General features: G+C 47.0%; 1 protein-coding gene across 19 annotated transcripts in view; it reads left to right on the forward strand.

The window, feature by feature from the left end:
- Positions 1-19,922, forward strand: part of GRAMD2A (GRAM domain containing 2A) — a 43,647-nt gene extending 23,725 nt beyond the window's left edge. For 3 of the 19 annotated variants that reach the window (XM_070234466.1, XM_070234482.1, XM_070234501.1), the window contains exons 2-12: positions 4,464-4,556; positions 5,386-5,443; positions 5,803-5,878; positions 6,489-6,592; positions 7,213-7,311; positions 7,443-7,514; positions 8,048-8,110; positions 9,108-9,252; positions 9,491-9,590; positions 10,465-10,569; positions 10,833-13,091. In XM_070234466.1, coding sequence (XP_070090567.1) covers positions 4,464-4,556; positions 5,386-5,443; positions 5,803-5,878; positions 6,489-6,592; positions 7,213-7,311; positions 7,443-7,514; positions 8,048-8,110; positions 9,108-9,252; positions 9,491-9,590; positions 10,465-10,569; positions 10,833-10,836 — 919 coding nt within the window. In that variant the 3' untranslated portion in view covers positions 10,837-13,091. Of the gene's footprint in view, positions 1-4,223; positions 4,355-4,463; positions 4,557-4,679; positions 4,959-5,385; positions 5,444-5,802; positions 5,879-6,488; positions 6,593-7,212; positions 7,312-7,442; positions 7,515-8,047; positions 8,111-9,107; positions 9,253-9,386; positions 9,591-10,464; positions 10,574-10,832; positions 13,092-16,490 lie in introns of those variants that run through there. The other 16 variants (XM_070234441.1, XM_070234450.1, XM_070234460.1 and 13 more) reach the window with 11 other exon arrangements.
- The last annotated feature ends 5,860 nt before the right edge of the window (positions 19,923-25,782 follow it).

Genomic DNA, 25,782 nt, shown 5'->3' on the forward strand with positions numbered 1-25,782 from the left:
ATCTCTGGCTTCCCTGCTTACTGCCTCTTTCTCCCTCTCCTCTCTGCCTCTCCTTTCTTGATGGGCCTGGCTCTTCTCCTGACATCTCCTGGTGCTAGCTGCCTATCCCTGCCCTTTCAGCAGCCCCCCAGGCTGGGCAGGCCCCATACCGGGCTCATAGTGTGATAAGCTGAGTAAGTATTTGTGGAAGGAATGAAGGAATGGCAGGTGGCCTGAGTTCCCTCACCAGCCAGTGAGGCTTGAGGACAGAGCAGGCACCTGCTGTGTCCTCTGGCTAGCCATTCCTGCTTCAGACCAGGCTCAGCAAGGTGAAAGCACCTCATCTGAGTTTTCCAACCTCTACCCCCTTTAATGTCAAAGATACTGGGTGTCCCCTACCCCATCCCTCTCATGACAATAATAATATTTTTTGTGGCTTTTATTGAAAAAAACAGATATTGGGGGGCTGGCCCCATGGCTGAGTGGTTAAGTTGGTGTTGTGTGCTTTGGCGGACCTGGGTTTCACCAGTTCAGATCCTGGGTACAGACCTAGCATGGCTCATCAGGCCATGCTGAGGTGGCATCCCACAAAGCAGAACCAGAAGGACCTACAACTAGAATGTACAACTAGTTACTGGGGGCTGTGGGGAGAAGAAGGAAAAAAAAGATTGGCAACAGATGTTAGCTCAGGTGCCAATCTTTAAAAAGAAAAAAAAGAAAAAGAAAAAATAGATATGGATTTGAGGACCTCTTGATGTTAACTCCACAGTCTGTACGTGGATGTGGGATAGGAATGGACGGGCAGGGTGTGTAGTTCACAACTCACAGAGGAAGAGCAGCTAGCTCGAGGAACTCTATGTGGGAATGGACAGAGGCTGCCAGCAGGGTCGGGGGGCCCAGGCTGAGCCGTCCTGGTTCCCCACTTTCCAGTTCCCTGCTCATGAAGCCTCCTTCCTGGCTCTCTGGATGGGGTCCAGCTGGTCCTCGGGTACCCCTACCACCACCCCGCCTGAGAGGTTCCTTTGGTGAATGCTTGATGACCACTTCACCCTAGACCTTTTTATCTGGCATTGCTCCCATTTCTTTATTTTCACTCATCTAAACAAATGCAAACACTATAGGGGGGGAAGACTAATTATAGCAGAAAGTCTGAATTGAAGATAACTTTGAAAGCAGTGCATTTTGGCCACAGGGAGGGTCTCTGTACCAACAGCATTATCAGGACAGCCAGGAGGGACTGGCTCCAATGGATGGACATGAAAGAATGGCTTATAACCATCCTGTTGATCACAAGTAAAGGGATTGCTTTTAGTTTAAAAATATTTGCAAGTCCTGTGTTCCCAACTGACTCCCGTTTATTGTTTATTGTTTTCTTCACAGATATGCTGTGGGCAGTGGCCACAGCCTTTTGTTATTCTCATGGTCTGTCTCTCCTGCAGCCTCTGTTCTTTATCTCACTTACACTGTCTTCACACAGTCCTTCCTCAGACATGCCGAGTGCCTGCTGCATGATGGCATTGCACCGGGCTCAGGGGGTTCAGGGATGGAGGAGGCAGTCCCTGATGTCCTGGAGCCCCTGGAGATGGACAGTTAGAGCACACCACACAGCGTGACAGTGCCATCAGGGTGCCATGAGTGCCTGCAGCAGGGTCCCCTCAGTAGGCTGGGGGAGGGCCGAGGGAGGGCTCCCCTCCCCGAGAAAGTCACATTTGGACCCAAGGATGAGTTTGGTTTGGAATGCATGCAGAGGCATGATTATGGGAGCCATGCAAGATCAGAGTCCTATGCAGTCAGTAAGGCTCAGCTTCCTTTTCTCCAGGAGCCCTTCTGTGACTCTTTTACTCCATGGGATCTGTGTGTCCTCTGAGCTCCTGCAGCCCTGACAACATGAATCATACTCTCCAGTGCCTGAGTGACAGGCTCCCTGCCTCTGAAACCACAGGACAAGCTCCTTCTCCTTGGGGTCCTGTTTTATTTCTGGTCCTCCAGACCGGAGTGTGTCCCTCAGCGGAGCCCACGCCCTTCTCGTTCCTGGTGGCCCAGTGGGCTCAGGGGCTGCAGGGCTCTGAGGTTTGACTTGGACCTCCTCCACCTTAAGGGCCTCTCTTATCAAAGCACTTACATTAAGTAAGGAGCAGAGAGAAGGAAGATAAAAATAAACACAAGTACAGCAACAATACCAAACAAAACTAAAAGACAAATGACAAACTGGGGAAAATATTTGCAAAAAATGATAAAGCAAGGATTAAATATTCTCAATAAAGAATTTATACAAATCAAGAAGAAAAACATGAGGATCCTTACAGACAATTCACAGATGAAATTCCAATGGTTAATATATATTTGGAAAAAATTGCTCAACCTACCAGTAAGCAGAAATAGAAATGAAACCAATTTATTTTCACCTATCAAATTTTCAAAGGTGAGAAAAAGACAATACCAGTCTAGGGCTTGGATGTAGCGAACGGGCACCCTCATATCATGCTGATGGACGTGTTAACTGGTATAGCATTTGGAAAGCATTCTGGAAGTGAGTCTAAAGAGTCTGAGAAAGGTTCATTCTCAATCCACTGATTTCACTTCTGAGATTCTATCGTGGGAATGGACAGTGACATGGGGAATTTCTCATGAAATCATGTTAAACAACAAAAGTAGGGCGTACAAACTGTGTGATATATAATCCTACTCACATAAAGTATATATTTATGCATAAATATTTTCTTTGGGTGATTTTTGTGGGCTTTTTTCCTTATGGGTGATTTTGATCGTCATATTTTATATGTTTCTCATATTTTCTATAATGAGCACAAAAAAAATGAAGAGGGAATGAAAAAAAAATCTGTGTGAAATGTGAAACAATGGAACCAAATAAACCCAGAAATTAATTTTGGGAGTCAAAGGATCAAATCACTGGCATAACTTGTCACTTTGCAAGATTCAGGAAATATATATTGATGTGTATACCAAAACCCTCCATTAGGTTGAGGGCAGAGGTCCCCAGGCCACGTGACTATAGCTGGGCTGATTTAATGGGTGAGAGTACCTGGCTCTGGGTGACACTGGGTATAGCCTGTCTCTTGGTAGGTCTCAGTTTCCTAATCTGTACAGTGGTACAGTGAGAGGGGGTCAGACTAAACAATTTCTGAGGACCCTGGCAGATCTTGGCTGAGTCAGAAACTCTGTTCTTGAAAAAGAGAACTTCGACTTGCCCCCGTCACACAGCTGAGAGGGACCAAGTGCTGGGATTTGCAGGCTCCTGGTTCCAGCTCCTTATCTGCTGAGAAACCACTGCACAGGACATTGTTACCTATTTGGGACCACTGCACTGCCTTGTCTTGGCTCTGCTCCTTGGCCAACCTCTCATCCTGTCACAGCCGCTGGGCCCACTCACTTGGGGGCTAGTTTGACTGCTCAGGCTTTATTGATTCCTAGTCTGCCTGCCCTGGAGGGACAGGAAATGGGAACCCCATGCTTTGGAGCTGTCTAGTGGAGGCATGAATTCAAGCCCATTTGGGATCCCCACTTGCCCAGGGAGAGGGTGCCTCAGGGCCCTCTCTCTGGGACATTAAAAAAAAAAAAATATATATATATATATATACATTTTTTGTTGTTGTTGAGGAAGATTGACCCTGAGCTAACATCCATTGCCATCTCCCTCTTTCTGTTTGAGGAAGATTGGCCCTGAGCTAACATCTGTGCCAATCTTCCTCTATTTTTTGTACATGAGATGCCACCACAGCATGGCTTGGTGAGTGCTGTATAGGTCCATGCCTGGGATCCAAACCTGCAAACCCTGGACCACCAAAACAGAGTGCATGCACTTAATCACTATGCCATGAGGCCAGCCCTTCTTTGGGACATTTTTGAGATGGTTTGGCTCTCAGGGCCAAGCTGCCCTGACTGTCCAAAGGTGATCGAAGCCACTTCCTGATGTGGAACAGCCCCTCCCCTCCCGGCCCACAATCACCTGTGGGCTGACTGGAGTCCACTCCCACAGCATCAACTGCATCAGCTCTCAGCTTTGATAAGGACTCCTGTGTTCAGTGACCTTTCCCAGAACCTGACAGTTTATGGTAATACTGCCTGGGCACCTCAGAAACTTCTTTTGCTTTCAGCTGTGAGCAAGTCTCAGAGTCCTCCCTCCCATGTACCTTCTCAAGGGTGGGGCTGGAGGCCTAACTCCGCCTGGCCTAACAGCTGCCTGGCGCTGGGGATGAGGTAGATTGATTTTCCTTCCTGCTCAGGTGTAAACTGAGCATCAGGCTTCCAGGAAAGACGGTGTGTAAGACTACTGCCTCCATCAGCTGCCCCAGGACCCCTGCCTGAGCTGCTGCCTCTGGACTGTGACATCTTCAGCCTTACCCTGCATAGCAAGGCCAGTCCTGGGTGGGGGCAGAGGCAGCTGCCCTGGGGCATGGTGGAGATGATAGGGAAAGGTGTCCTCAGGAAACCTCTCTTCCTAATGTGGGCCTGTTTCTCTTTAGCAGCAAACAGATGCATGGAAAGACGGCTTCTCTGAAGAGTCCCGAGTCCTGCACAGAGCAACTAGACAGAGTTCAGGCACCCCTGGACTCCAGGTGAGGCCACCCTCCCAGTCACCTGTACATACAGATTGTAAGTAGGAAGGCCTCAGGAGGTGACCTGTTAGAAAGGGGACCTTGAGGCTGAGCTAGGGTGTTAGGTCTGGCACAGGCTGCCCAGGTCCTCTTCCTCCCACTCCCAGGCCCGTCCCAGCGCACTGGGACCTAGCAGAGTCCAAGCTTCTCGGGTTACCAGCCTCCTCCCTGCCCACCTGTCCTCAGGCCAACCTGGCCGGGGCAAATGTTTGTGTTTCAGCACCACCCCTTCTCCCCCAACCTTGGTAGCATCCATCAGGTCAGGGGAATCTGCCAAGCTCCTCACTGCAGAGCTCGGCAGGGAGGAGGCTGCAAGGAGGGCAGTCCTGCCGGGATCATGGCCCATGACCAGGCCCCGGAGCTGTGAGTCTGACACCTCCATCTCACCCACTCCTCAAACAAGTCCCCATCCCTGTGCTTTCTGCTCATTTATTCTTGGGTCTGTTCTTCTGCTCGTCCCCTGGCCAGAGAAATGGGAGAGTTTTTGACATCCAGGGTGGGTGGCTCCTAAGCATTTTTTGGAGATTGAGGCTCAGGTTGGGCAGCCGCTGATCACACGTGTTCAGGGAGGGCTCTCAGCGACCCCTCCTTGCATCCAGGAATGCCCTTCCCCAGAGTTGAGCTATGTGCTTACTGTGCTTATCACTTTGCTGTGGCCCCTGGAGAAGGGCCCCAGGCTCCAACCTCTGCCCTAAGCTTCTGGCTTGAAGCCAGGGCAGAACTGGCACTGAGGATACATGGGTAGGCCTTGAGGGTTCCTTGTTCCTGGAATGGAATGTCTCCTTTGCAGTCTGCACTGGCCCAAAGGCTCGAAGGGTGAAGAGATAAAGAAGTGCAGCCGAGAAGGGGTAAGTGTGTGGAGGCTGACTTCTCACTGCCCACCAAGGGAGGGGTCCTGGGCTGCCTGAACTCAGTGACTATTGGCTCCTTAGCCAAGGCCTGTCACCAGGAAACCTGAGTGAGTGTCCCCTCCTGGGTGGGAGTGGTGTGTTCCCCTCCAGTCATAGGCTGCCTATCAGGACCCAGCGTCACCAGGAGACAAGGTGTGCTTGGAACTCAGCCCTCCACGCCCATTGACTGCTTACTGGCTGCTTCATGCTAAGTCCCCGGGGGGGGCCTCTGTGGCATTATTTCCTGGTGGCTGGAGCAGAGCCCCTTGGCGGTCTGATCTCCAAGGACTTCTCAGACCCAGCCCATGTGTTTGCAGACATCACTGAGTAAATACAACCAGCAATACCACAAGCTGTTTAAGGACATCCCCTTGGAGGAGGTGGTTCTCAAAGGTGAGCTGTCTCCCTGGTGTGGCTGGACAGGCGCCTCTAGCGCCCGAGGCCCAGTTCCTCTCCTCTGGAACCTCCAAAGCACGGTTTAGATATGGGAACTGGCTGCCCTTTGGATGTGGTTTGTCTTGTTTCTTCAAAAGTATGAGAAGGCTGGGCTGGTTTGGGATATGAAGTTGAATTTGTGAAGGGTCTCTTGACAAAATGTCAGGGCTTCCAAATCTAATTTCTGTTCTGCTCTTATCAGTGACTGTTCTCAGGTCTCTCACTGAGCATGTGGGAGCATTTGCACAATCAAGGCCCTCTCTCAAGGGCAGGGCAGAGCAAGGGGTTCTGCCTAAGGGAGTGAGAATCCAGGCTTAGGTGACCCCTTGGGGCATGGTCGGAGGAAGAGGAAATATTAGCAGTTTGGTAGGGTAGGTGGGGGCAGTCAACATTCTGAGGAAGGGACTCTTGGGATGCTGGGGGAATGAGTTGTTTGGAGCCTGGGATTGGGAAGGGGGATTCTGAGGAAGACCGTCCTTGAGCCTGGACTCGGGATTCCTGAGTGTGAGGACCCTGAGGCTTCCTGCTGACCTTGCTCATGGTGGTCTTCTTTCCTGCGACTTCCTAGTGTGCTCCTGTGCCCTCCAGAGGGACCTCCTTCTCCAGGGCCGGCTCTACATCTCCCCCAACTGGCTCTGCTTCCATGCCAGCCTTTTTGGCAAGGATATCAAGGTAGTAATGAGTGGTAAGGGCTGCCATAGCCCAGTGAAGCCCTAGCCCCCTGCCCTGCAGGCACACCTCAGGTCATGCCTGTCCTTCTGCAAGCTGGTGAAGCCTCTCACTGGTTGGATGAGCAGCTGTGAGGTGTCCCAACTGGTGTCCAGGGGAGTAACCCTCCCCCTTCCAAAACCGGGACCCTAATCTAGACTCTGCTTCTTGCCTGAACAGTTCACAGCCAGATTATCCTGCCTATGGGTGTCTCTGAAATGCCTTCAGAATCAGAGTGGCATGTCATTTAGGGGGGACCATAAGTGTGGCCAGGAGTTACATCAGGGAACTCCTTTACTGGAATATGGGATTCACCAGAGCAACCACCCTTGGCCTCCTGGATAACAGGGTGAGAGCCTGGAGTGGTGTGTGCTGCCAAGGCTGGGGTTGGGTGCTGGGGATAACTGGAAGGGAAGCCTACATAAGAAGGTGGAATGTTCAGATACTCTCCCACATGGGGCCAGGCTTCTCCATGGTGTTCATGCTTGGCTCACTGCCAGCTGTGGCTGGGGCCCTATGCAGGAAGCAAAGGGACCATGTCCTTGGGAGTGAGTCCTGAGAGAAGCATGCCTCTCCCCACTCAGGTGGTCATTCCCGTGGTGTCTGTGCAAATGATCAAAAAACACAAGATGGCACGGCTCCTTCCTAATGGTCTGGCCATCACCACCAACACCAGCCAGAAGGTCAGTGAGTCTCTGGGCCAGCGCTCCCTTGTCAGTCTCCCCATCCCAGTCCCAGAAACCCATAGCCTGACTGTGGCACACTCTCAAGTCGTTATTACCCCACCCTCTTCTGTTTTCTTTCCATGTCCTAGTATGTCTTTGTGTCACTGCTGTCCCGGGACAGTGTATATGACATGCTGAGGAGGGTCTGCAAGCACCTACAGGTATGGAGTTCAGGGGCAGGAGTTGGGCTAGGGAGGCTGCTCAGGCCTGGAGTGGGGTCTTGAGACAAGTCTGTTGGGGGAGGTCGGCCCATCTCCAGCACAGGGAGAGGGGAGTACGGGCTTAGGCTCAGTGGATCAGAGGCAGTCCTTGGACTATGTGTCTACGCTTGTGAGCATGTCTCTTTCAGGCCAGTGGGACCTTGTGTGTCCCCACGTATATGCTCTCACATGTGCTTCCTCAGCATATGGATAGGCAGGAGCACGTGGCTGCTTCCCAATATGCCTACAACTCTCTCCGGCTCCTGGTGAGGAAGGTGGGAGGGGCAGCAGCATTGGGGAGTATATTGCCTTGGATTTGTCCTCTACTCCAGAATTAACTAAGGGGTTCCTTGGAAACTCTGGGAGCTATTCTCCATCTGACCCAAAGTGGCTTAGTTGGAGGCAAAGCTCTCTTGGAGAGTGCTAGCACCTCCCCATGCCTGACCTTAGCTGTTCCAGATAGACAAGTGACCCCTGTTCCCTTTTCTCCTCAGCCTTCCAGCAAGAAGAGTCTGAGTGTAAGAGAATTTCCAGAGGAACCTAAGTGCCAGTCTCTGGTGAGAGCTAAGGCTGAGAGCAAAAGCTGCTTCCCTGAGATCACCAGTGGCTCTGTGGTTTCAGGGCTTCTCAGGCAGGGGCCCACAATGCAGAACTGGGGCCCCAGGTTCAAGAGCCAATGGCCACACTATGCCAGGGGGGCCCTAGCCCGCCACACTCCATACCAAGCAGAGCTACTAGGTCCTGGGCAGATTTGCTGACTCTGAGCAGAACAGATGTCCAGCCCCCAAGAATACTGCCCAGGTTGGATTCCACACCTGTATGGACTCAGAGCAGTGACCATCCTCTTTCCTCTAGCGGAGTCAGGATGCCTTCAAGGGGATAGAGATGTCCTTGGGGAAGAACTCCAAAGGCTATCACTGTGGAACCCAGACAGACTTAGTTTAGATTTGCTGAGGTCCCAGCAGTTTGCTTAGCTGTGGGGGTTCTGGGTAAGCAGAGCTGAGTTTCTAGAGCAGAGATGGGGGGTGGAAATGACCCCAGGGTGCTTGAAGCCTCCTTCAGTAACTATTAAGTGTTTAGCCAAGCATGCAGCATGACGCAGTGGATAGAAGGTGATGTTCCCATTTTTGTTGATGGGCACCCTGAGTACCCCTGCCAAGGTCAGTGATGTGCTTAGCATTAGAGCCCAGATTTGAAGGAGTCATGACTTATCCCACCTAAGATATTTTGTGCTGAGCTTTCTTGGACTCAGTTGATCTGAGCATGTACCTGGGTTGCCTCACGTCTTAGATCCCAAGTGGTTCTACACTAGAAGTCTTCAAAGACATCACATGTTAACTGGCAGAGTATCTGGTCACTGCAAGGGAGCAGATAGGAGAGACGTGTGGATGCTATGGCAATGATTTCCCCTTTCCTGGATACCTGCTTTCATGCCTTGCTGGGTATCCATACTGGTAATATCTGGAAAAGCTTTGATGAACCTAGTGTGGGCCCCTTAGGGCAAGCAAGATCCCAAGGGCCATGGTGAGACAGCTTCTCCTGCCTTCTCTGCAGGAAGTCCTCATCCCCGAGATGAAATGGAGAAAAGTATGCCCTGCATCTGGGTCTCTGTCCCTCCCAGCCAACATCCCTTGTGTCCCTCGGGCATCCATGGACTCCTCGGACAGCTTCTTTCCCTCCAGGAAGCCTCCAGGGTCTGGTGAGTTCAAGGGGCTTGACAACAGCAACTGTGTGCAAAGACTAGGCTTTCCCTCCTCCTACTTTTGCAAACAGAGATCATCACAGCCCGCAGGGCTTCTGAGAGCTGTTTCTTTCTTTCTCCAAACCGATAAGGGCAAGCCAAGCAGCTTCGGAGAATATGGGGAGGTGGGCATGCCCTGTGTTGGACTGGGGTCCTGCCTGCCCCGGGAAGATGCCCAACTGCTCTCCTATTGCAGAGAAGGCTGTCTGTGAGGAGGAGAAGCTGGAGGAAGAGCCCAGGAGTGAAGGGGAACTGAGGCTCTGGGATTACCTGCTCCTCAAGATCATCTTTGTGCTGTAGGTGACTATATTATGGGAGGGGAGCAAACTGATCCGGGTATCTGGGTGTTTGGAGCAGGGGCCTTGGTGTGTGGGGAGGTCACTGTCCAGAGCCAGGGGAAGGTTCTGAGTCAACTGCAAGCTGCTGGCTGGTGTCTGGAGGCCACATGGCAGACCTTCTATAGCAAGACAAAGTATCTCCAGTTTTTATTGTTACAAACCAGCAATTTAGGGTTAAGGCTGTGTGGTGGGGAGGGGCAGGGTATGAAACTGTTGAGAAAAGGAAAAGTTGCACAGGACTGGGGAGAGGGAGGGCTGGCAAAATTGGATAGGGCCATCAGATAGACTAGGGAAGAGCCATGGCCTTACCACTGCTACCCACCATTAGGACAGTTTCTGGAACCCCAGACTTGTCTGTAATTCTGCCTAAGGACCAGTAGGGTAGTGAGCATGGTGGGACGTTTTATGAACAGCCAGTCCCTGGCTTCCCTTCACCTAAGCTCATCACCTTCCTCTGGCTCTGCTGGCTGGGTTTTGACTGTTAACCTCAGCACTTGCTGGAGAAAGGGGCCTACTTAGTGGTTAATCTTAGTGGCCTCCCAGAAGAGGCACAGGACCAAGGTGGCTGGTCAAAGGGAAGGTGGGCTCAGCTGAAGAACCCAGAACTCCTGCTGGGCTTCGAGGACACTTCCATGGGAATGAGTCTCAGGACCTTCATGAGGCCTCTGGGAAGAAAGATGCCCAGGCCTGAATATAGCTGCAGGGCAAAGGATTCTTTAATTCTTCCAACTGCAGGAGTAGCTTAGTCATTACTCCTATTTTTGGTGAGCCTCGAAAAAGGTCCTTTTACTAGAAGAGAGATTCAACCCTTTCTTGCCCCCTCTTTCTCCAGGATCTGCTTCTTGGTCATGTCCTCATCCTATCTGGCATTCCGCATCTCCCGGCTGGAACAGCAGTTATGCTCCCTGAATTGGGATGGCCCAGTCCCTGGGCACAGGTGATCCCCTTTCTCTTCCCTAATGCCTCTGGGATTGAGGGTTAAGGACAAGAGCCAAAACCTACGGCCAGGCTGCTTGTTACTCTGGCTGGACTTGGCCCTGCCCTTAAGCTGGCGTGATGGCCCTGAGCAAGGCTGGGCAGAGTGTGCAGGTTACACAGATCCCACCCTGACTCACTCTTACTGGGGGAGAAAGGCTTCACTGACCTACCTGCCTGCCTTCTACGCCCTGTCTCTGATCTGGGCGTGTCTCCCATGTGCAGGTAACAGCCAGCTGGCCTTTGTTCCGGCTCCTCCAAGAAGAATGCTCTAGGTGCTGAGGTTCTCCCTACGATCCCCTCGGTTTATGCTGCTGCTGTGCTGAGACTGAGTATGAAGGAAAATATTCCAGATCCCTCCTCCTCCCCACAGCTCTTCTCCCTCCTTTAATGAGTGATCTGAAGTACCTGTTTACAAAGCTCCTACAATTTTGGGACTCAGACAAAAAGCCAGATTTTTGGAAACAGCTGAGGAATTCTGTATACTAAGCTTCGGCAACCACTTAAATGAAAAAAAATTGTTTCTTGGAAACAGTTCTGGCACACAGGCAGAGCACGAAGGGCCACCCCAAGAGAGGGCCATGATTTGATACCTGGAATGTGGCTCTCTGTCACATGGCTCACTCCAGTGGTAGGACAGGGGCCAGAACCCATACCACCAGTGTGGACTCTGCTCTCTCCCAACATACTGTGCCCTCAACTTGGGCCCCTGAGAGTCCCTGTTCTGGGGCCCAAAGGCTTCTCTTCAGGGAGCCAGGCCCCTATCAGGCCTGGAGGGACGTAGGGGCAGGCTATGTATAAGGAGAGGAAGGCTTGTGGCCAGGATTCCAGTAAGAATGGAATGTTCATGATCTGTGCTGAGGCTCTGTTCTGGCCCCTCACAAGGAGGCTGGCTGAATCTAGAGGACACTACCCACAGCAGGAGACAGTGGCAGGGGCTGTAAAGGAGAACAGAGGTCCAGCATTCTGTGTCCTCAGCTGCCACTTCCTGGTGAGATAGGTGGATCACTGTGGTCACAGACCTGATACTGGATCTTCTCTTGGTGTGCTCAGACATTTCCAACGTGCCCTAGGCGGGAAGGAGGGGTTGGAAAGGGTGGTGGCTCTGATTTGAGGTCTTGCTCTGTACTCCCTGCCTGACTGCCTGGATTTCAGGCAGGGCCAACTGCAGCCTGTTGGGGAGGCTTGGCTAGGCAGCTGGGCATGATGGTGTTGGGCCACCACGGGGCAGAGCTCACTCATGTCACCTGCAGTCAGTGTGTGGCAGACCACGAACGAGGGTCCTCCACTCCATGGGCTCTGTTCTCTATAAATAAAGTGGAGGTGTCCAAAGCGGGCCTAGTCTAGTGCAGGGACCAGGCCAAGGAGGTCTGTCTGATACCTTTGGGGATGAGAGCGGTAGGGGATGGAAAGAGTGGACATGGTGGTGGCTTTGCCTTAAGAGATCCTTCTCTTAGCCTTCTCTGTCAAGGCCTTCTCTATTCCAAAAAGCGTCTCTGTGCCTTAGAACTCTGGCCTGCTCTCTCTGGGACTCATCTTCTAAGACAGTCCCCTTGGAGGTTCTGGAAGGGCCTTAGTGAGGAGGCCAGATATCAGGGAAAGTCTCTGGTGATGGGGTGGGTGGTGTCAGAAATAGCCACTGTTTTTCCCTCTTCAGACACCTGAGAAGCTAACTGGGGAAACATCCAGGGGAAATGATTGATTGTGGAGTTGCGATTGTCTGTCCTGTTTATGACAAAGCCAAATGAGGATTGGAAGGACTGAGAGTGGGTGATAACTCCCTACGCTCAGACTGGAGGTCTCTTCATCCTGTCCTCATCCCAGATTCTAGGATTAAGCTTAGAGCCTGGCCTTGTGGGTTGCTTGCACCGAATCTGTATGTCTCAGGTGAAACTCGCTGTTCCATTCTCCCTACAGTGCCACACTGGATGAATGCCCCTCCTTTTTTTGGGAACAAGTCCCCTTCATCACTCCTTTCCATAATATTTTCAGGGAAATAATCCTACTTGCCCCAGCGGCTCCCCTCCCTGGTCCTTGCTGAAAGGCAGGGAGAACAGATCCATTCTCTGAGCCTTGCTAGGTTGAGCCAGAGGCCATAAGAGGTGCCAAGTCGTGGGTGGCTGTGCCAAGATGCTGGTGAACCCAGTCTCCAGCCATGCCCGAGACTCAGAAAGGGGAAGAGGAATGCTGTAGGGTATATATGGAGGCCCTCTTAGGGTCCAGGGCTTTGAGTGGTATGAGTGTGCCTGTCCCTCTGGAGGGTCCTCTTTCTGTTTCTCCCTTTTGTCCCCCAGCCTAGTCCTCTGCGGCCAGTGTACCTTCTGTTGTGCTCATTTATAAACTATGTGTATTTATACAGACCTGCTTGCATTGGCTGATGCTCCTTTAATTCCCTCAGAGTCTGGTTCAACTATCCTTGGGTTGTTTCACTATGGCATTGGCCTTTGAAAATATTTTTAAATAAAAAATTTGATTTTTCTAGTGTCCTGTGGTATGGAAAGTTCATTTTTATCTTTTGACCACTCATTAAAGGTACTGTTATGTATTTGGCACCAAGGAGACTGATGGAGCCCAAGTCATTCTCAGAATCCCAAGTACTCTGCAAATCTTCATGAACTTCAGCTGAGCTAACTCATACTTCAGGCATATGGGGAAGGATAAGGATGGCCACAGCAAACCACCACAGTCTTCTGCCTTTGTTGGGCGGACACTGAGAATGCTTTCTCCATTTCTCCTTTTCTCCTGGGCAACTCCAAAGCAACGTCCCTGGTTTAAATAGTACTGTGCTTCTGGTTCAAGAATTAAAGTCTGGAGGTTAGAGCCAGAAAACTCCTGTGTCCTTTTCTATGACACTGAGCTTAGATTAGGGAGGTTAAATTCCAGTTTGGGCAACATCACCTTTCTTTTCCCTAGGATGCCCCCTCTAGTAGTGATTCATTCATTCAGTAAATATTGAGCCCAGACTATGAGCCAGCTACTATGCTGGGCATTGGGGATATAGCAGTGAACATGTCACGCAATATCTCTGCGTCTCCATGGCACTTAAGTTCCATGTAAACATAAGTTCCAAGTAAATATGTAAACAAGGTGATTGCAGATTGCAGTCAAGTTCTATGAAAGAAAGAAAGAAACAGTAATATGAGATAAACAGAGAGATGGCTTTAAATCGGTGGGCCAGAAAGTTTCTCTGAAGTGACATTTAAGCTCGTGCTTAAAGGATGAGGAGCCAGTTTTGGGAGGAGCTGGGAAAAGAGCATTCCTGGAAAGTGGATCAGCAGCTGTAAAGGTAGGAAAGAGGGCCTGTGTCTCTGAGGAACAGAGAGCCGGTCTGCACGACTCTGGATACTAATCAAGTGGGAGAGTGACATGAGAAGAGGCTGGAGAGGTCAACTCAACAACAACAAAACAAACAACCTATTTAAAAATGGGCAGAGGACTTGAATAGACATTTCTCCAAAGAAGATACACAAATGGCCAACAAGTACATGAAAAGATGCTCAACATCCCTAGCCATTAGGGAAATGAAAATCAAAACCACAATCAGATCCCACTTCGTTCCCACTAAGATGGGTACTATCAAAGAAACAGAAAACAACAAGTGTCGATGAGGATGTGGAGAAATTGGAACCCTTATGTATAGTTGATGGGAATGTAAAATGGTGCAGCCACTGTGGAAAACAATAAGGCAATTCTTTAAAAAATTAAAAATAATTACTATATGATCTAGTAATTCGTTTTGGGTAAATACCCAAAAGAACTGAAAGCAGGGTCTCAAAGAGCTACATGTACACCCGTGTTGATAGAAGCATTATTCATAATAGCCAAAAGGTGGAAGCAACCCAAGTGTCTATTGGCAGATGAATGGATAAACAAAATGTGGTATATTCGTACAATGGAATATTACTCAACCTTAAAAAGGAAGAAAATTCTGACACATGCTACAACAGATGAACCTTGAGGACATTATGCTAAGTGAAATAACACAAAAAGACATACTGTAAAATTCCACTTATGAGGTACTTAGGGTAGTCAAATTCATAGAAATAGAAAGTATAACGGTGGTTGCCAGGGGCTGGGGGGAAGGGAAATGAGAGTTACTGTTTGGTGGGTATAGAGTTTCAGGTTTGCAAGATGAAAAGAGTTCTGGAGATGGTGATGACGCTTGTACAACAATATGAACTACATACTATGGAACTATATGCTTAAAAATGATTAAGATGATAAATTTTCTGTGTATTTTACCACAATTAAAAACAAAGAAAGGCTGGAGAAGCAGGTAGAAGGGAGTTTGGATTTTATACAATCCCTGGGTACTGCAGCTCAGATCTGAACGTTTGGAGCTGGTAGGATCAGTGGTTGCTGAAACCAAGTGCTTTCCTTTGCTGGAAGAAATAAACATGGGGATGTAATATGGTCTATAATCTACATATGCTAATATACCACCTTTTCACTATTCCCAAGGACCCGTTCATAGCAGTAGCATCAGAGAGGGTATATAATCTTAGACATATTTATATTTTTAGTGGAAATGAGCTAACTTTATAAGGGAGAAACAACTGCCTTAAATTTGGGGGAATGAAGGGAAATATATATATACAATGCAGGAGCCTCAGTTTTGCAACGTGGGCCTTAGCCAGATGAGAAAGGGTAATGGGAGGGGGAGGAGTTCTAGTGAGAAGGCCATTCAGGAATGAAGGGAGCTCCATGAGAACTGCATCCCGTTGGAGACATCCTGGGAGTAAGGAACTGCCCCGACCCTCACTCCCAGGTGCCCAGCCAGCCACCCAGCCTTGGCCCTCCTACCTGATGGCCATGACATTAGGACCACCCATGGAACTGGGTGAGATCCTAAATCTGAGATGCTCCTCTCCTAGCTGCTGGGCCACAGGATCAGGGCATCCAAGGGCAGAGGAACTTCTCAGAGAAGGCTCTCCTATTTGCCTCAGGCCTGGAACTGAGGCCAGATCTCTAGGCTGGTTATCTCTTTGAGGGGGAAGAGATGCCAACTGGGCCACTAGGTGGCAGCAAAGTCCAGCAGGAACTAGAGCCGAGGAAGTGAGCAACACAATTTATTCTTTCTCAAAGGTCCCCCTGTCCCCTTGCAGGTCAAAAAAGGGCCCAGCCCTCATCCAAGTCCAGTGTACGGCCTATCCAATCACAGAAGGCACTCTCTGGCAGGCTCACATGGCCATTTCTCCTGTCTCCTTTGGTCCTTTCTCTTCTCCCTTTCCCTCTTCTTTCATACCCGGGGGAAAGGTCTGAGCTGATTCTGAAAGGAGAGCATTCCCAAGGGATCTCCAGACCTTCGGAAGGTCAGGCCAGTAGGAAGGCAGAACTGGCAGGTGTGAAGAACAAGTGGGGGGCAGGGAGGAGTCACAGGGGAAGCTCGGCCTCACTTCCAACAAGGGCGCAGAAATCCCAGGCTTTCCCCATGATCTGCCCTCGTCAGTAGCATCTTCTCTTACTCAGGACACAAAATTACAGAAACCTGGCTCCTGCAAAGTGTGATTTCAGGAGGCAACAACACTCTTTCCCCTCCTACCTTCCTCTAAAGTGCAGCAGGTGGATCCTAGAGCAGGGAGGATTAAAATTTAATGGTTATACATGTTTTGGCCACTGAAAGTGAGAGGGAGGGGGGTATTTAAGCCTCTGAAATGCTAATCCAGAGAAACCTGAGTTCATCCATCTGCATGCTTGACCTCCACAGAGCCAAGGAGCACCTGGCGCCCAGCAGGCACTGCTCGCTGGGCTTCCTTCGTGTTGGCAGGGCTCCTTGCCTTTCTGGAATGTGTGTGTTCCTTCTTGTTTGCCACTCAGTGCCTGGCCCAAAGCCAAACCTGAGCTGCTCGGAATACCATGCCCCACTCACTTCTCCTCTCACAGGATCGGAGACAAGGCTCTCTTCCGCCTGAGAAAAGGCCAGGCCCTTGCTGCAGCCTCATCCCATTGGTGCTGACTTCTCTACAGACATCAGACCCTCCAGTGGCTAAGAGCAGAAGCACTTTGGGAGGACGCAGCTAGGACCCCAGCAAAGCAGACTGTGGCATATTGACGTCTTATCCTATTGGCAGCCTTCTAAATTGGGCCAGAGTGGGCAAAGTGTTACTCATAAGCTGTTCATTAACTTGCTAAATGCAGAAAGGGTGGCTTAGGCACCACTTTGGGAAAATGTACACCCACTGCTCCTGGATTCACTGTAGCATGAAGGTGTGTTATCTGGTGTAGGATTTCTGATGGAAGTTTTTTCTCTATTGTTAGTTCCAAATACCAGGCTAGTCTTAATGGTATGCTCTCGCCAGTACATGACTACATTTAAAAGATTTATTAAGCACTTTGTATGGGTTCCTGGATGTACACGTATATAGATACTAGAATACTATAATTTTCTGAGCACTTAGCTGGGTACCAAGCCCCAAACAAGGTGCTTTTTATACTCATTTGACTCTCAATACAACAATACAGTTTTCACACTTTACACTGTGGAAACTGAAACTAATAGGCCAGAAATTCAATACAGACCTCTTCAGGGAGTTTACTGAGGAGACAAAATAGAGGGAATAGCTATATAACTGTCTAGACATGTGAGCCCAGGACAAATACAAAAGGGAGTGCAACAGATGGACTCACTGGCAGAGGGGTGTGCAGCATGTGTGGGCTTCAAAGAATGAGTAAGATTTGGATCAGAGCAAAGATGTGGGGATGATCCTCACAAAATGTGTGTTCGGAGGGTAACATTGGTAAAAGGATAGAAGAAGAGGTGCAGATGAAATCTTGGGAGAAGCAGAATTCCTTCTGAGGAATGGATACATAAGTGGGCAGAATCCTTCAGGATCTCAGTGCCAGGAAAGGAGGGAGACTTGGTATTTCAGGCAATGAGGAGCCACTGGAGCTATCAAAGCTTAGGAGCAATGGATAAATTTAATTGTGTAGGAATATTGGTTTGGCAATGGAGAACAAGGTAGATTAAAAGTCCAGGGGAATAGTCTAGATCATGGTTTCTCAACCTCAGGCACTACTGACATTTTTGGCTGCATAAGTCTTTGTTATGGGGGTTGTCCTGTGTATTGTAGGATGTTTAGCCACATCCTGGGCCTCTGCCCACCTGATGCCAGTAGCACCCCCACCCTTGGTTGTGACAACCAAAAATGTCTCCAGACATTGCCAAATGTCTCCCGGGGGTCAAAACTGCCCCTGATTGAGAATCACTGTTCTAGATGGCAGGAGATTAGGGCTTGGACCTCAGAATATTGGCAGGTACTTTCCTAAGCAACTGCATCAGTCTATCGACTTTTAGAACAGCTGACAAAAAGAAAAATGGTTTCCTTGCCACAGGAAATTCATCATGCCAAGGAGCTTAATGGCCTAGAGAAAAAGGCTTCAGAATTAGATCATTCTGCATATTAGAAATCTCTAGAGGGTACTCCAAAGCTATAGATAATGTGCTCTAGACTCATTAGCAAGAAAGTGGCTGATATCAGGATTTCTCTCTCTCCTCCCCACCCCCACCCAAGTCAATAGTCCCCTTTGAGTAAGGAATGTCCAATTTGTCAGGCAGACAAGGTCCTGATCTGTAATTTTGCTGGGTTTACATGTACCTTTCTAAAATTTTGTTTTTGGCAATTGGTAGAGTGGATGGATAGAGCCTGATCTGCCAATGAAGAGCTATGATTTACCAAGATGTATTTTTGTCTAAAGTGAAGTACAGCCTGCTTGCCAGCTACTTATTTTTGTAAATAGTTTTCTTGGAATACAGCCATGCCCATTTGTTTATGTATGGTCTCTGGCTGCTCTGGAGCTCCAAAGGCAGAGTTGAGTACATAGTTACAACAGTAATCATATGACCTATAAACCTATAATATTTACTATCTGGTCCTTTAAGCAAAAGTTTGCTGGCCCCTGATCTGAAGGAAATGCCTGTGTTGTACAAAATTGTAGACTCGGAAGCTCATTCTCATCCCAGAATGAGATTCTGGAGATGACGGACTTTATTTTTTCATTCAAATAATTATCATTGAGTGCTTACTATGGGCTAAGCACTGTGCTAAGTACTTGGGATATATTAGTGTACAAAGCAGATAAAGATCTTTGCCTTCATGGAGCTTATATATTCTGGCAGGGGGAGGAGGAAGATTAGCAATAAGCAATAAAAATAATAAATTATATATTATGTTAGAAGGTGATAAGTGCTAAGGGAAAAAGAAAAAAATGTAGAGCAACAAAAGAGGGATTAGAAATCCTGACGGGGAATTCCAACTAATAGAGGGTGGTCAGGGAAGGTCTGCTTAAGAAGTTGATATTTACACAGATTTAAAAGAAGTGAGAGAATAAGCTTTGTGGGGCATTCCAGGCAGAGTGAATAACCAAAGCAGAAGGTCTAAGGTGAGAGGGTGCCTGGCTTGTTCAGGAATAGCAAGAATGCAGGTAGAGTTGAAGAGAGAGAACAAGGGGGCTCTGGACCAGGAAACGAAGTCAGAGGTGATGCTGGGGTGGTGCTAGGTTGCGGGGGACCTGGAGATCATATAAGACCACTGTAAAAAATCTGGCTCTTATTCAAAATGAAACGGAAGCAGAGGAGTGAATAATAAGCTTTTGTTTTACACATGTTAAAAGGACCACCCTTGGCCGCTAGGGAGAGAAAGGTGGGAGCAGGGAGATCAGTTAGGAGGCTCTGTGGCGAGCCAGGAGATATGATGGTGGCTCTGACTAGCATGGCCGAAGTAGAGATGGTAAAATGGGCTGATTCTGAATATATTCTGAAAGTAAAAACAGCAGAATTTCCTATCAAATTAGAGATGGAGTAGAACAGAAAAGGAGTCATAAAGGATGATTCCATGTTTTTTGGCTTGAAAGGATGAATAGAATTGCCATCGACTGAGAATGGAGAAAGCTGTGAGTGGTGGAGTTTTTGGAAGGAAGATCAGAAATGTAATATTGGACATAAGTTTGAGATGAGTTTTAGACATCCAAGTGAGTATGTCAAGTGGGCAATAGGCTATTTGGGTCTGGAGTTCAGGAGAGAAGTCTGGGAGATATAAATTCAGGAACTGTCAATATATGGATGGTATTTAAAAGCACGAGACTGGATGAGATCACCAAGGGACTGAGTGTCGACAGCGGAGAGGATGGAGGACTGAGCCCTGTGGCACATGGTCAGTGCCACAGAGATCAGGAAGAAATGGAGGAACCAGCAAAGGAAACCGATGAGTGCCTGATGAGGTAGGAGAAAAACCAGAAGAGTTTGGTGTTCTGGAAGCTAATTACCACATACCAAGGAGGAGACTGAAAAATGCTGCTAATAAATCAAATTTCTCTTACTGTGGCTCAACAAAATTTTTTTCTTGCTTGAATGTAACCCAGAAGTTTCCAACCTGGACAACTCCAAGCAATTTAATGTTTAGGAGTCATTCTTTCAATACAAAAATGGCCTAAGCCCCATTTTCAACCATTGTAGGAAGTCCTGAGACCTCAGTTTGTCCAAGGGTTTCCCAGGTTGCTTCTCTCTCTCCTGGGTCAGACCATGATGCAGCCTGCTTGCCTACTGCTTTTCCTTTGGCTATTGCCCTCTTGCCCATGATGTGCCACTTCTCATCCTTCATTCCTCCAAATGATCCACCACTAAGACGGCTGGTGTATCCAAATTGCACAAAAGGTTTAGAGTTAATGGAAGGCACAAAGAAGAAAACAGCTTCAAATTAAATGCATACATGACTGCTTATAGAAATTTAACAGCCATTCTCTACTCTCTCAGGAAACTTATCATTGCATGTCCTCCAGTAGGCCCCTGCCTCCTGCCATTTTTCTGGTATGCATCCCATCTCAGTTCTTTTCATCAACCTCCCTCCACTTCTTTCTTTCCTAGGCCTCATTCTCTTTTTCTAGGACATTCAGTGAAAATTCAGATTGCTTTCATTTTATTATTTGGAGTAACTGATCTCTCTTTGTATCCTCCGGGCCCACCCAGGCTAAACCCAGGAAGTTGACCTTTCTCAACCAAAAAGGTCCTTCTAGATAGTTACTTCAACAAAACAAGCTCCCTAGCAATAAATTATGCCACACTCCTGAAATCGGAAAGGCTACATTCAGTTTTTGTTTTTAATAGCAATTTTTCCTTTACGGTAAATAAAACAGAAAAAAACACATTACCATTAACAAACAATCAGGAGACAGTATATTATGGTGGTGAAGAGTACAGGTTCTGGAATCAGTATGCCTACATTTAAATCTCAACAATTGGGGCCGGCCAAGTAGCGCAGCGGTTAAGTTCGCACATTCCGCTTCTCTGCGGCCCGGGGTTTGCTGGTTTGGATCCTGGGTGTGGACATGGCACCACTTGGCAAAAGCCATGCTGTGGGAGGCGTCTCACATATAAAGTAGAGGAAGATGGGCATGGATGTTAGCTCAGGGCCAGTCTTCCTCAGCAAAAAGAGGAGGATTGGCAGCAGATGTTAGCTCAGGGCTAATCTTCCTCAAAATAAATAAATAAATAAATAAATAAATAAATAAATAAACCTCATCAATTTACTTCTTAACTTGGGCAACTCTAAGCTTCAGTTTTCTCATCTCTAACAGGGGGACAATAATAGTATCCAATAATAGTATCTACCCTACGGATATATGGTGATTATTAAATGGGAAAATTCACATCAAATCCTTAGAAGTCCCTGGCACATAGAGAGCTCAATAATTGTGAGTTATTATCTATTAAACTTCAAGAAATAAATTTAAACAAGTATAAAACCCAACGTTGGTAGAGCTACATGGAAGTATACATAGGTTTATATTGTACATTTTTAATAGTACTATACCTTGATTCTTTCTTTTGAGAACTCTCTGGCTATCTATACGAAGGGATATAAATTGCTTATATAGTTTGATAACTCAATTCCAGTTTTGTATTCCTCAAGGAGATAACTGGAAATGAAAAAGTTATTTATGAAGAGGGTTTGCAGCACTGCTATTCATAACATTACAACTAACCAAAAAACCTAATCAAGGGGAAATGGTTACGAACATCATGATCTATTAACTTGATGTAACCCCATGTTACCTTTAACCGTAACAAGTGAACAATGATTAAGGAGGGAAATTTGTAAAAAGCAGAATTAAAATAGTGCTTACACATGGATTACAACTATGTGAAATGTGAAAATCTTTAAGAAATCAGCAGATAAGTTGAAGGGATGTCCATGGTTAGAGTTATGTTTAGTGAGTTCCTTATTTTCCATCAGGTTGCTTGAGTTCATCAACCCCGTATCCCATAATAGCTTGCTCTTATGCAAACATGACAAGTTATGCTGATTAACCTGGCATTTTGATTTCTGCTGCAATGCCATGGAAGGATGATGGGCTGTTTTTTGATAAATTGTTTCTATATTTGCATTTATTCATTCAACAAATAACCACCAGCGTCTATGTGCCAGGCACTATTTTAAGCAGCAGGGATTGAATGGTGAGCAAATCAGACATGGTCCCTGGCCTCCTTACAGTTTAGCAGGAAGAGATACACCACCAAAAATTATATGTGATTTGGGCATACTGAAAGCGTTCATGACTCTGGAGAATTTTTAACAGGGAAAGCAAACCAGTCTGGTGCATTAGGGAAGACTTCCTTGAGGAAGATATTACATAGGAGTTTCCCGAATGAAGAGTGTGGGAGTCAGAGGGGGAGAGAAAAGCAAGTGAGAGTGCTTTAAGGGGAGGAAAGAAGGTGTTGTGTTGGAGGAACTAAAAGGTGTGCAGAGTTGGAGTACAGTAAACTGGGCAAGCAAGAGAGGTCTAGCTCGTAAGGAGGTAGGAGAAGCAGGAAGGGGCCAGATTATGCAGAGCTTTATTAAAGATATTAGCAGAATATAAAATGGACTGGGGGGTGGAAAGCATGCGTGAATACTAGCAGACCGCGTTAGAAGCTATTGTGGCAGACCAGATGAGAGACGACGGTTGTTTGGACGAGAGTGGTGGTATTGGCGAAAGAAATAGATGGATTTAAAGGATATTTAAGATGTAGAATCAACATGACTAGATTGAAGTATGTGAAGTGTGTGAGAGAGAAAGTCAAGGATGACTCCTAGGTGTCTAGCTAGAAGTGGGTGGGGAATTTCCAGTGGGACTACTGATAGAGCAGGTGTGATGGGGAAGATGAGATGAGCTTTGGGATTTGTTGGGTTTGAGTTGCTTATGAAATATCCAAGGGAATATGTCTAGTAGGCTGGTAAATGGATATACAGGTAGAAATTTGGAAGAGTTCAGGAGAGAAGTACAGGTCTGAAGTGCTCAAATCTATTGCTGGCCTGGGGAATGGGAAGAGGGAGCCTAGGAAGTGTGTACAGAATGAGGAGAATAGAGCTTTTGGGACAAAACTCTGAGAATCTACAGCAAGTAGAGAAGAAACTGGCAAATAAGAAAGACTGGTCAGAGAAGTATGAGGACAACTAAGTATGGCATCAGTTAAACAAGAGTGGTTTGAAAAGAAGGGTTTAATGTTACTAGGAGGACTAATAAAATAAGAACCATTAGGGGCTGGCCCCGTGGCCGAGTGGTTAAGTTCACGCGTTCTGCTGTAGGCGGCCCAGTGTTTCATCGGTTCGAATCCTGGGCGCGGACATGGCACTGCTCATCAAACCACGCTGAGGCAGCATCCCACATGCCACAACTAGAAGGACCCACAACAAAGAATATACAACTATGTACCACAACTAGAAGGACCCACAACAGAGAATATACAACTATGTACCCAGGAGCTTTGGGGAGAAAAAGGGAAAAAATAAAATCTTTAAAAAAAAAAAAAAGAACCATTAGCGATCTTATTGAGAATTTTTTCTAGAGTGGTGGGAGAAGAATCTAGATTAAAGTAGGTTGAGAAGTGGGAGGGAGGTGAAGAATTGTGACACTTTAGATCTGGCTGGAGGAGGAGGAAAACAAAAGGTCAATATCTAAGAGGGAGATATGAGGTCATGCTTTTATTTTTAAAGATGGGGAGACTTAAGACATCTATACGTCTAAGCGCTGATGGAAAAGAGCCAATAGAGAGAGGATGATGACGACGATGACGATGATGTGTATGTGAAGGAATTGTCTGCATAAGATCCCTGTGCCCAGGTGAAGGGATTAGCTTTAGCCAAGAGGGTCATCGCAATAGAAGTGAGGAATGCTCAAAGATGGGTACAGATACACTTAGGTTTGCAGATTTGGTGTCAGGAAAGTTGAAGCTCATGGTAGTAACTATATTCTCTATGAAGTCAGAGAGTGCGGGAGGAAGTCAGGGCTTTGAGGTTTGAGGAATGAAGACTGAGGTGGCAGCAGTAGAGAGCTGCAGTGTGAGCTGGCTAGGAGGCACAGCCTAGTACAGAAAACCTTGTCTCAGCTTGTGTCATGGGTAAAAGGTTTTCTTCCAAGTACAGGTTGCTGCATTTGGTTACAGGGAGGGAAAAGAGCCAGGAAGTAATTCTTCTCGTCCTTTAACACAAACTGCAGGATCTAAAATTAATTTTTTCCATAGTAATGACCACTCTTCCCTACTACTGACAGTGAAGTTGCCTACCACTTCCTTTGACACTCTGACATGTTTTTCCCTACATAAGAAAACTTAATTTAAATGCATTTTGCACTTGATTTTTCCTTAGTGGAATTTCATTTGCCTCATTTTGGAACTTGGTGACCACTCCTCCCATCTTGTACTGAGTGCTCCATCTTTGCTTAGTTGCATTTACTTGACACAGTTCCTCTAAGCTCTCTCTTGTTTATGAGGCTCCCGAGGCCGCTGCTCTTGTTCTTCTCATCTTTCACATGTACAGAATCTGAAAGGAAATACAACGGAGGGTTTTAAAATGCCTTAGAGCAGTAGATCGATGTCAGGAGCCGATCCAAATATGACCTAATATACAAAACAAAGCCAGTAATTATACAAAGTTTTGCAGTTAATTGAGATAATTTTTCACTATTGGTTTCTGTAATATACCAGCTGAATTTATGAAATTTATAAAGTGAGGCGAGATTACATTTAAAATGTTTAAGCAAGGAGTTTTTGCCACCATTTTCTGAGACAGGGAGAAAGGCATACGCGGAAAGAGTGTAAGAAGAGATGGAGGCCGTGCATTTGAGTCTTGGCCCTGTCTCTTTCAATCATGTGACTGAGCTTCTCTGAGTTTGTCTATCTATAAAATTAGAATAATAATACTGAACAAACATGACAAATGAGACTACATAGTTCTATATAAAATAACTTGTACATTATAGAGTGATACACAGATTAGTTGTTGTCAGGGCCAGCCCGGTGGTGCAGCGGTTAAGTATGCACGTTCCGCTTCTCAGCGGCCTGGGGTTTGCCGGTTTGGATCCCGGGTGCGGACATGGCACCGCTTGGCAAAAGCCATGCTGTGGTAGGCGTCCCACGTATAAAGTAGAGGAAGATGGGCATGGATGTTAGCTCAGGGCCAGTCTTCCTCGGCAAAAAGAGGAGGATTGGCACTAGTTACCTCAGGGCTAAGATTCCTCAAAAAAAAATAATAAATAAAAGATTAGTTGTTGTCATTTACCATCCTTGAATAAGTTTTCTCTTTTGTACATAATAGTACTTATCAGGCCATTTTTTTGCAGCTCTTTAGCTGCAATATAAAACAAAGTTTTCAGACTTGCTGCTAGTCTGAAAATGGAACTGGGTAGTAGGACAGAAGGGGAGTAGGTTTATTTTAGTGTCTATTATATGCTTTACATATGATATTTAACCCCTATAGGACCTGCTTGAACAGACCACTAGCTTCATTCTGCAGATGAGGCTACTTAATCTCACACTTGCCTGAGGCTGTAAGTTTATAACTGACAAGGCTTGGATTCTATTAAAACATCCATGCCCTTTCCCACACCACAGCATGGAAATTTCTGTAAATATTTTCCCCTTTTTTATTTTAAGTGACAGAGGAAAAAACTTTCAATATCAGTAAATAGCCATGTGACTGAGAAATTCTACTTTGCCATTTCAATGGAATACCTATTATTAAAACATATGGTCAGTATGGACATAGTAAAAGTAGTATAGTAAAAATCATAAGGTATATATTAGAAATATAATCCACTTGTGATTTTTTAAATTATTCTGGTCCAATTAGGATTAGTGCTTAGGAATTTCAACAACTATCTAGCCAAAGGGCAGAAATATTTATGATTTGGACAGTATTAAATA

The sequence above is a fragment of the Equus caballus genome, chromosome 1 (genome assembly GCF_041296265.1).
Source record: "Equus caballus isolate H_3958 breed thoroughbred chromosome 1, TB-T2T, whole genome shotgun sequence".
Taxonomy (NCBI): Eukaryota; Metazoa; Chordata; class Mammalia; order Perissodactyla; family Equidae; genus Equus; species Equus caballus.